Raw genomic sequence first — 11,808 nt, forward strand, 5'->3', positions numbered from 1 at the left:
GATTAAAATCATACTCCATATATCATACACAGTGACAACATTTTTGCATGTTCTGTTGCTCAAGTTTTAACAATAGACAAAATCCCTAGGAAGCTTTTCAAATGTGTGCGTCCCTAAAAGTAAAGGGAAGAACAATTGAGAGGAGCCAAGACTCAAAACGAGACACTCCCTAAGAGTATGAGGGAGAAACACTAAGAGAAATCTGGACTCAAAAGGCCAGTCCTTTAAGAGCCAAATGAAACATACTGAGATGAACACAGGCTCATATGTAGCACACATAATTGCTGGACTGAACAAACAAAAGCTGTTAGGACTCAAGCATGATAGGTTTATTTGGAAGATTCAGCTGAGACAAGGAGATCAGAGAAATACAGCACTGAAATAAATTCGGTTACAAGGCAAAAACCATTTTGTTGGTTGAGCAGATACTGAGTGTCTAGCACTTGTGGACTATGATCAGTTTTAAAATACATGTGCTGTTTATGAGGATTATATAAACAGAAGGAACTGATCTCTGATCAGGACCCTACAGTGATGGATGGACACTTTTATCAGGATGTACATGAGTCATTTTTGACAGTTGTTGTTGTTCAGACTTGACTCAATATCTGCTTCCTCTCTTGGTTTGTGTTACTGTGTTAACGCAGAGGCAAATCACTGAGGCCTTTATCTAGGCCATCTTTTACGTGTTTTATCACATCTTTGAAGATACCAATGCAAAATGTATGCAAAGGCCGCTCATAAAACAGATATTTGCGACAGAGGTGTGAAATTATCAAACAGAAAGTAAAGGCAACACAGGCTCCAAGGGTTTCAGTTTACGGCAACAGATAAGGGAAACAAAACTCTGGTGCAGTGGCTAACCCCTTTAATCCCCAGGTGTATTATTTATCAGTTTTATTATTAAATATTCCATAAACGTATTATTCAGTTTATACATTGTAATGCCATAGACTACTGTGCAGATTTACTGAGTTTTATATGTTGTGCTTTTGATTTTCCTACCTTATAATGGGTTAGGTGGATTGTAATAGCCTTATATAAACAGCATTTTACTGACTGATGAATGCTAGATGTGAAATAAATAGCCATTTCTCAGTTGTTTCAAAAGTATAGGTCATGTTTGGTCTTTGCCCAAAATAGCTTGACATTCCTGAATGTGCTTTTGTTCATGAATGACTGCAGAATTCAAAGCCACATTCTTGGAACCTTGATACCTTATATGTCCAGGATTATTACAACCTAAGGCTTATTACTCAACAGTTCTATGTAAAACAACCTAAGTTCCCTAATTCTCAAGTTTGATGATATGACCGGGACATATCTGACACCTTGATATTTAAGGGCTTTACTCAATCTACTAGTGTCTTAGGAATAATGATTCCTAAACATAACTTAGCTTGATTTTATGATCCAAAGGAATCCTTAAATATTTAGACGTAGAATGTAGAGATGAATGTTATATCCAAAAAAAAAAAAAAAAACCAAACAAACAAAACATCGTTTCAAATAAATTAAACAAACTGGTCTAAAACCACAGATTTTAATAGAATTGTAACAGAAACTCTGCGTTATGTGGATAAAACTTTAATAAGGTCATCTAGCATCACTGATAGAGTGCCCCTTGTGGAGCACTTTGTTAAATGTGAGTGAGTGAATGTACAAATGAGTGGATGAGTTAAAAACCAGTTTTAATAAGTGGTTCACATCTGAAAAAAAAATGTCTTCACACAACACTCCAAAGAACCCTTTAATTTGGCACCTTGATTTTTAAAATAAAATCTTCCTGTGAAAGTTTCTTTAGGGAACCAAAGTTGTTTCTTCTTTGGCAAAACTCCAAAGAACCCTTTTTGGCACCTTTATTTTTAAGAGTGAAGCACTTCAGAGGCCACAGTGGTGGAAAAGGCCATGGTTGACCTGCTGAGAAAAAAAAAAAAAAATCTGCTCCGCAGACACGGGCCTAGTGTTCCTGCAGAGGAAGTCTGCTTGAGCAGAAATAAAGAAGCCTTCACTGCTCTGAAACACTACTCAAAAGTGCAAAATGTATTTGAAATGAATGAAAGTGAGAGTAAACAGTTTTGTGTTACATGTTTGTTTACAGACAGTTTTGCTGTTATTGATTCATTAAATCAGGGAACACAGCTTAATTCCTCATAAGCTTTTTTAAGACTTTCATATTTTGCAACGTAAACCAGTCAGCCTTAACATTAAAATGACCCCAACAGGACCGCGACACAGTGTGTATTATTTGGGTGGGGGATCATATTCAGCCCTGTGGTGACAGTGACGTGGTGGTGGTGGGGTGTTAGTGTGTGTTGCACCAGTATGACATCAGAGACAGCAGTGCTGCTAGACTTTTTAAACACTGTGTCCACTCACTGACCACTGTGTTAGACACACCTTGTTGGTCCACCTTGTAGTTGTAATGTCAGAGACAGTAGCTCATCTGTTGCTGCACATTTATGTTGGTCATCCTCTGGTCCTTCATCAGTGGTCATTGGACACTGGTGGATTGGTGTTTTGAAAGGTGAACTATTCTTAATCTATCAGTGACACTGAGGTTTAGAAACAGAGTCCATTTGAATGTTACTGCTGATCTGTGTAGAGTCAGAACAATGAATAAATAAGGGTTAAGCAAGATTGTATTTAACTCTGAACTGTGTTTTGGCTGAAAAAACTAGCTTTATCAGGGACATATTTTACCTGTTTTTCCACAAGTTTACACAGCTCCCTGTGGCCTTAATGAAACATCCACGACATGGTCAAAACATCACATGCACATTTCTCGCCCTGCCCAAATAGCCCTGTTCACAATGCCCAGAATATCTCACTTTCATAACTATAGCAGCCCCACTGTAGGACCTGAGTAGATATGTTTACAGCTCTTCTGGTGACGGTTACATTTCTCATTTTTTTGCCAGAATGGCCCTTTAAAGAGTACCCATATCTGCTTCATCTGTGGCATATGATTGAATAAAATGCCTTCCAGCTTCAAAGTGTATCTTGAGCCAAGTTTTTTTTTTTTTTTTGATCTTTATTCAAGCATGGGGAAATTATTGTCCATGGTAATAAATCATACACAGATGTGGCAGTCAGAGATTAGGTTTGAATAACACCGGAGTATTCCTTTCATTACAATTCTGTTTACCTTTATTCATTGGGCAGAACGACTGCAAACTTGCTTTGCCAGTAGAAACAGAGTGACACTGAAGCTGGGTACTAATATGAACACTGGAATACTAAAGAATATGCTAAAGTACCTTACACTACTGTTGGAGTGTAGGGCCCATTAACAAAAATATTAAATATAATTTAACTATAACTCTAAATTACTGACAAATATAACATTCTATATTATATAACTGAGTGTAAACAGTCAATCAGAGAGGTCAATTGTGAAATACTGTGTTTGAGAAACTTTCAAAGTCAGAACTTTTACTGTAGAGATGATAGAAATGAGATATCTGAAGAAGTTAGTGCCTCTAAAACTTACTCACAGAGGCTTTTCATGAAATGTTTATGACTAATGCCTACATCAGTTTTCAGAACATTTTGAACTAATGTATTCATGGCATACATTCAAGGCAGTTAACACCACTGCCTTCCATGCGGACAACTGAGGTTTGATTCAATGCTCCAGCAACTGCTTTACACCAATAAGACTCCTAATGCTGTTCACTTATCACTATAACATAATTAAACTGTACGTTGTCCTGGATAAAATATAGTCTGCAAACTATTCTGAAAATAAACAAATAAGTAAATAAATATAAAAATAAATAATAAAAAAAAACATTATTTTTTCTTAAAATTGACCAATTTTACCATCTTTCAGTGATGCGTATTTTTTTGGTGAATTTGCATTGGAAATAAAATGGCTGTACGCATGTTGCAGACATTTCGACCCTTGGTTTCTTTCAGAGCCAGTGTAAAGAACCTTAGATGGGTGGTTTCTTTACAATGAACCATTTAAAATCGGACCGATTTTGTTTACACCTAATTATGCAGAAATTTTAAAACATCTGTGGAATTCTACTCTAAAGTTTAGATTTTTATCCCAGTATTTGCCACTGCAGCAAGTGAGAGTTTTCCAGTCTTCTGCTTAGGAATTCCTGTGCGCTGGTCAGATAACAGTACATCACTGCATGGCAGCAGTTAAGGTGGTGAATGTGAAACATTACTTTACAAAGCGAGGACAACATTGCAGATTAAGTGCCTCCTAAAAACAGTCAGCCAAAGAGTGTCCCATAAACAATCCTCGCCTTAGGCCATAAAACATTCCCAGCTTCAAAGCTATTCAGAGGCAGAACTATTTCAGCTCAACTCGTAATAGCCTCTGCCAGGCTTCATTTTTAAGTAATGAAGCCAATTCATTGCATAATTAGGTTTTGCTAAATTACTTCGAAGGCAAAGCAGCCTGGGGTAACGTAATAAAGTTATTAACATTCCAGCTTTGGAAGCAGACGCGGACATGGGTAGTTACCATGTATGAAATATATCATTTAGTGTAATCTGAAATGGAAAGAAACCTCAAATATGAGCCAACTCAGTTTTAAGATCTGATTTCGCCTCTAATGGTTTTGTGCTTGTGGACATGGAATAGCAAGCATGGCATTTGTCAGTGAACCCTAGGCATATATCAATATCAAAGCAAGGCTGTTAGATTTTGCATTTCGTTTTTTTTAAAGAATATTAGTGAAATGACTGACATTCACACTGATATCAGTGATATCTATTGATATTTACTGCTATATGATTTAAATCTCTAAGAGCATATAATATTGATTACACTTCTACAACAACTCTTGTCAAAGGTTTGCTATACATTTGGAAGCAAGTGAACAGCCAGTTCATGAAGTTGATGTTGGAAGCAAGAAAATGGCAAGTCTTGTGGGGTATTTTTCCATATGAAATGGTTAGTTCCTACCAAAAATCCTACTAGACGTGGCCCAAGTATGGACAACAAGTGAACTGGCGACAGATTGATAGGTGCCCAAGGTCCAACTGATATGTGAGGGATCAAAGAGGTCAGTGTGGACATGCAGCTGCATACACAGCTTTTTTCTATTAGAGCCAGCATTAACTTCTTCATCAATTTGTACTACAGTAGCTCTTCTGTGAGATCAGACTAGACTGGCTAGCCTTCGCTCCTCATTGTGCATCAATGAACCAGTTCACCAGTTCTCCTTTCTTGTGAGCTAACCACTGCACCCCCAAAAGACCTGCCATCTTCTGACCCAAATATTTTGACCATAAAAATGTGGCCCTTGTCATAGTAGCATTTGTGATAGCATGTATGTATGTATACATATACATTGTCTGTAACTGCTTATCCAGTTCAGGGTCACGGCGGGTCCGGAGCCTACCCAGAATCATTGGGTGCAAGTTGGGAACACGCCCTGGAGGGGACACTCACTCTCACAACCCCAGCTACCAACATGTGTTTTTGGACCGGAGCACCCGGAAGAAAGACATGCCATGCAGACATGGGACAAACTCCTCACAGACAGTCACCCAGCGCTGAACTTGAACCCACAGCCTCCAGGTCCCTGGAGCTGTGTGACCGTGACACCACCTGCTGCACCATGTTTGCGGAAAATACATATTTGATAGACAATGGAAAAATGACCACACTAGACAATCCACAGTGTATTTTATTGGGTCAGGTTGGATTTGAAAGTTTTTTTTGGATGTTATCTGAAGTGGTGACTCTCAATCCTTAAACTTTGGGGTAATCTGAGGCGGTGCTTGTGATCCAACCTTGTGGGGATTAACATCAATACCTGATCAGTAGCGGAATGTCACCAAATCCCCATAGAAATGTTCGAACATCGAGTCTAAACGCTCCCCAGAAGAGTGGAGGCTGTTGATGACTCTGATATATTTAAACATTGCGCTGTATGAGCATGTGCCCATAGACTTACGTGTATTGTCGATTTATGTTGTTTCACCAATGACTCCGCCCCGATGCCCCGCCCACTTATTGCAGATGCTGGTCTGCGCATTCTGGTTGGATGTCGGCTCAGCTCTTTGAAACCCCTCCTCCGGCGCTCGCTATGAGGAGTGTGTGTTGCGTGTGAGAGAAAGCGAGAGAGAGTGTGTCTCTATGTGTAAGAGTGAGTGTGGAATAGTGAAGACTCCGGAGCGCAGAGAGAGGACACGGACTCGCTCTTCTTCCTTTTACGCGGATATATTCGAAGCGAATATAAAAAGCGACTGGGACGAGGGGCCGTGGTCGCCATTGTTCGACTGAGGGATCCGGTTCTGTTTTTTTCCCCTGGTGATTATTCGGAGCTGTAGATCGACACGGTGAACTCCGCTGGTCTGCTTCTGGACTACAACCTTCTAACACTGCGTACGCCTCTGGTGGATATTGGACAGCGTTTCTGGGGGTGTATTTTTTCAGGATTTGGAACGGATACCTCACGCTCTATTGATCCGTATCGATACTGATCGTCTGTTCTTGTGAGCTATGTGATTGGACCCTCTTTTTCCTCTGTAGTGTTCCTCTAGCCACAGCCTCACCATGCTGAGTGCGCACTCGGGACATGTGCTGCACCCAGACTACCTGCAGCCAGTCACCATAGAGGTGAGAGCCTCAGACACAGCTCTAATTACACGGTTTGAATTATCTTCAACATTCATATGTTAAATTCCTTCAAACCTGACTTGTTTGATTTGGTTCAACATAATTCTGAAGCAGACGTGTCACTGTGAAATGAAACGAGGTTTTGCTGAGGTTGTGCGATCGATCCTCTGCTCAAATTATAGGTTTTATAATTGATTTAAAAATACGCTAATAGGCAGTGTGCCGTTTTTTTAGCACAATAGTTATAACATGCTATTAAATATATATAACATGTCCCCTTTTTATATTGTTTCTTGAATGTGTCAAACTCAAGTGGAATTGTGCAGTTATTTTAGTAAATGTATTAACGCTAAAAGGAGCCCATTTCGGTTACAAATATTAAAACGTCGTTGTTGTTATTCAAATAAAAACAAACACCGTGTTGACGTCATTCGTATTATCTTCGTGAAACCCACGCGCATATTTTAATGAAGTCAGTTCCTCGTACTTTCTTTCAGTGCGTCCACTTTCTCCATTCTCCTTCCTCCGTAATCTCTTCGCTGTTTTGCATTGGTCACTCGTCAGCAGTGGCCAGTTTTGGCACGGCGTTTTCTATTGCTTGTTTGTGTCAGTTTTGGCGAGCGTCTTTCCTGTTTTTCTCGAGTGTCTGTCGAAAAGCAGATGTCGATCCTATAACAATGCGTGCTGGTCTCATTCAGGTCCTTGTTGAGCTTTACGTTTTGTTTTCGTGCGTAAAATTATCCGTACAAGGGGTTCCGGAGCGCATACGCCCTACACAACGGTCTGGTCACTCTTCCTGCGCTTAGTTTGTGGCGTTATTCATGTCGATTTATTTCGACGTGACCGAGAGTCTCAACTTTGGCCTTTGTACAATATGAATTATCAATATATAAAAGTCAATTTATCCCCCAAAGGTCCTATTGCACCATGTTTTGAATGTCAAGACGTAGGCTAAACTCGGTTAATTTAATGTTGTGTATAATTGTTGGCACGTCTGTGGTATTTTTACTGGAAACATCTCAGAAAGAACACCATGATTAAATGTGAAGTTACCAGCAGACTGGGTTTTTAAAAGGCAGTTATAAAACACTTCTGATCAAAGGCTAAGCCATCTGTCTTAAAAAGCTTGACTAGCTCCTGTTTAAAGAGGCCTGCAGTTGGTTTATTACACTCCCCACCCTTACAAACAAACAATAAAAAGCAGGCTTGACATGCCACGGGTTCCAGAGCACTTCCTTTCATCCCTGTGCCGTCATTTGTAAGAACTGCTCCTCGAATAGTTTCAACAGTGTGTCATTGATGAGGGCTGAGTAAATGAACCGAGGCAGATCGTACATCTCTGGTATTTCCCTTCTTAGCTGGAGGGTAATAGCTTTCTGAGAGTGCTGTGAATTTGGGGTGAAAACAATAATATCACAATATCATAGTATATTCCTACAATACAAAATATGCGTCTAGATGTTTTGGTTAAATGTGATGAGTTGTAAAGGTTGTAAGGAGAGACATGAACTAGATTCCTACTGTGAATGTAGGTTTGAATGTGTAAACACAAAACCTATTAACATAAATAAGTGAAACCTAAACACAAAATGCTGATGTAATAAACTTTATCCACATTCATGAATCAAACCCATCCAAAGAAATGCTTTATTTTTCTTTTGTTTTTAAGTGATATCCTACTTTCCCCCTTTTATTTTTAAATAAATCCTGACTGATCATATTTCTGTTATTCTTTCAGCTGGATGCTAAGAAAAGTCCACTCGCCCTGCTGGCTCAAACCTGCTCTCAGATTGGCAAACCGGACCCTCCAGTGTCCTCCAAGCTCAGCTCCCTGTCCTCGGGCAGCCTTGGAGAGAAGGAAAGCCGCTCATCCGGCTCGAGCCTCAAGTCTGGAGAGCAACACCAGGGCCTAGAGGACAAGTCCAGCTTCAAGCCTTATTCCAAAGGCGGTTCGGATGGATGCAGGAAGGATGGAGTTGGGATCAATGGTACAGCTGAAAAATCTGGGTTCAGGGTGAATTCATCTTCTTCAAGTTCTTGTCCCACGTTTCCCCCTCATGCTGCGTCCCCAAGGACTGGCTCACCAAGCCAGCATGCACCAGGGCAGACACACACACACCGGCAGACCCAGTCTCCACCTGCACAGAAAGCGTCCCAAGCCCAGATTCCTCACGTGGACTCCAAAGACTCTTCGGACAGCAGCAGCAGCAGTAGTAGTATTAATATTACCAACAGCAGCGATCGAAGTGGCAAAAAAGACCCCGAGCATGGCAAGGCAAGTCTTGACAATGCCCAGCTTGCTAATTCTAGCCACGTACGTGCTAGCGTTAACTCTAGCAGTGGCAGTTCTTCCAGCAGCCCTCAGCCCTCAGAGAGCAAGGCTGAAACCCAGCCATCCCTGGCTGCTGGCCATATTGCCCCAGTGTCCCCGTTCAAACCGGGACATTCAGTCTTTCCCTTGCCTCCTTCCAGCATGGGCTACCACGGCTCTATCGTTGGAGCTTATGCAGGGTATCCATCACAGTTTGTCTCTAGCTTGGACCCTGCCAAGTCCAGTCTAGCCGGGATGGGTGTCCCAGGGAAGCATCCAAGCTCTAGTCCACTCACAGGAGCTTCTCCTCCCTCCTTCATGCAAAGCCTGTGTCGGGACCCATATTGCCTCACTTACCCCAATGCACCCCACCTCAGCGGTGGCAGCAATTGCACATCCTGTGTCCATGACCCTTCTTCTTCCTCTCTAAAGTCAGGCTTTCCACTTATGTACCCTTCCCCACACCTTCATAGCCTTCACTCAAGCTCTCTATCCTCTGCAGCCTCTGGATCCCTCGCTCATCCACTTTACCCGTATGGATTCATGCTGCCTACTGACACCCTTCCTCATGCCTGCAACTGGGTGTCTGTTGCTGGGCCTTGCGATAAGCGGTTCGCAACTTCTGAGGAACTCCTGGCCCATTTACGCACACATACCACCCTGCCTGGAGTGGATGGCAAGCTTCTATCTGCCTACCCTTCTTCCATGTCTTCTGTGTCCTCCTGCCACCTCCATTTGCCCCCTCATAGCAGTCCAGGGGCCATTCCAAGCTCCTTTTCCCTCCGAGGCTCACCAGGTCTTGGCCTGGCTAGGTATCATCCCTATAGTAAAGCCCATTTGCCTGGCGCTCCATCACTTCCTATGCACGCTCTCCCTGCCACAGCACCCTACTATTCACCTTACGCCCTCTATGGGCAGAGACTGGGATCAGCATCGGCACTGGGATATCCGTGATAGATGAATAAAAGGCTGAGGGAAGACGAGGGTAATTACTCTTCTCTAAAAAGCTCCAAGCCAAAATGCAGATAGTTTTGGCTAAGAGGAATCACTTTGCTCACACAGATGGAGAGAATATGCTCAATCCCTAAGAACGGAGGACTTTGTTTTAATATTATTTGATGATCAAAATTTTATTTCAGTCTATTAAAAAAAAAGGTATATTTATTTTCTCTAAAGCGCTTGGCTTTCTACATGGGAAACATTTACCATCCAAATCCATTTAATGTCACTGATACAAGAACAGTGTTTTCAAAGTGATTTTGCAATTTCCACAATGCATTTTTTATAACAATACGGCTTTGCTAGAACAGACATTTGGCATATTTATCTATCCATCATCATTTGTTTTCTTTTTCTTGACTTTTTCTGTCACTTTTCCTTTTGTGTGTCAGGTCTTTTGCTTTTTTGGCTCTTTCTTGGATGTCTCCAGTGAGCACGAATTGATTGACAGCCAGTTTGTTCTTGAAAATTTGCCATTTTTTTGTACATTGTACAGTTCGAAGAATAAAACACAAACAGACAGATGTGATATATTTTCTATTGTGAATGATTCTGCAAAGCTGGGGAGAGCTTATTGAAGGATTTGAGGGATAGGAAAAGAATACAACAAAAGAAATATGTAGAGATGGCGGTGCTATCCATTTAAAAGAATGTCTTATTTTGTGTAATAAATGATACTTGGTTACATTTATACATGTGTTTTTAGTTTCTTTGTTTTAATGAGGCTTCTCCTTCTCTGACAAAAGGGTATAAAGTATGTATATGTATAGCGTATACGGTCGTGTTTATATTAGAAGTTTAAAGCCGCGCCTCCAGGTCATTGGCCATCAAGGAAAATTCCTCTCTTTCTTTATTTAGATATAACGTTATTAGATGGGAAATGGTTCATTGTAGTGAAAATCAGGTTGCATAACACTGGTAGAAACCAATGTAGGATTTAATTTAATTTACAGTCTAAAAGCACAAATGAACCTACATGTCTCTTTTGAGTTTTCATATGGAATGTTGATTATGTGAAAATGGTGGACAATCAGATCTAAAATAGATTTCTTTGAGTATTTTGCCTTAGCAAACCCTTGCTGAAACATTATTGATGTCCTAAATCATGCTGGTCATGCAAGTCCATCAGTTAAATCAGTGGAGTACTCAATTAAAATCTCTCTCTCTCCCCATTAGTGAGAACAATGCAGTGGTTCTCAGCGGTATTAAGGTGAGACTGCAGTGGTAGTCACCTTTGTTCATTTGCTCCTCTGCAGTACAAAACGCTTCTTCAGCACTGGACAGGCCAGTGCCTCTTAAATACAGCTCTATAGGTGGCCACTAATAACCCGCGGGAGCCCTGAACACACTCCCTGCAGCAGCAGCAGCAACAACAACAACAAAAAAAACGCTGATGGATTGCGCTGCTACACAAAGGGCAAAATACGACAACAGGAGGCTGTTAATGGAGAAATATTTATCAAGGGCCCCGACAAACCCCGGGAGTACTGGCCTTATTGTTGGAGCTCTGTATGGGGTGGTCATATAGAATTTTTGAGGTTTGCCTCAGTAGCGGCGTGTGTTTATGGTCAGTATTTTCAATACACATTTTGGGCACCCCTGGTAAAATCAAACGCTTTGTTGATCTGCAATATGATGAGCACATGTCATCTACAGATTGTTTGCACATTTTTTAGGCACAATTGCTGTTTAGATGGTAAATTGGACAATGAGGTCTAATTACTGAAGGTATGAACAAAACATCAAATTACCAGGAGTATCCACAATTCCGCATATAGTGGTATTCATATGGAGAGTAATACAAGTGTGTTTGTTTGTGTGTATGTCTTGTAGGTTGTTAAAGCAGGCTGTTTGCAGGCTGGTCACAAGGCATCGGGAGGCTTGGTTCACAAACACCCCCTACATATGC

The 11,808-nt window shown here is 41.1% G+C and overlaps 1 protein-coding gene across 1 annotated transcript; it reads left to right on the forward strand.

Annotated features, from left to right (window-relative positions):
• The first annotated feature begins 5,993 nt into the window (after window positions 1-5,993).
• LOC136678991 (zinc finger protein 703-like) lies at window positions 5,994-10,577 on the forward strand. Its single transcript, XM_066657225.1, has 2 exons — window positions 5,994-6,589; window positions 8,328-10,577. The coding sequence occupies exons 1-2, from the start codon at window positions 6,527-6,529 to the stop codon at window positions 9,852-9,854; spliced, it is 1,590 nt and encodes a 529-aa protein (XP_066513322.1). The 5' UTR covers window positions 5,994-6,526; the 3' UTR covers window positions 9,855-10,577.
• The last annotated feature ends 1,231 nt before the right edge of the window (window positions 10,578-11,808 follow it).

Source organism: Hoplias malabaricus, chromosome Y (assembly GCF_029633855.1).
Source record: "Hoplias malabaricus isolate fHopMal1 chromosome Y, fHopMal1.hap1, whole genome shotgun sequence".
In the NCBI taxonomy this organism is placed as follows: domain Eukaryota; kingdom Metazoa; phylum Chordata; class Actinopteri; order Characiformes; family Erythrinidae; genus Hoplias; species Hoplias malabaricus.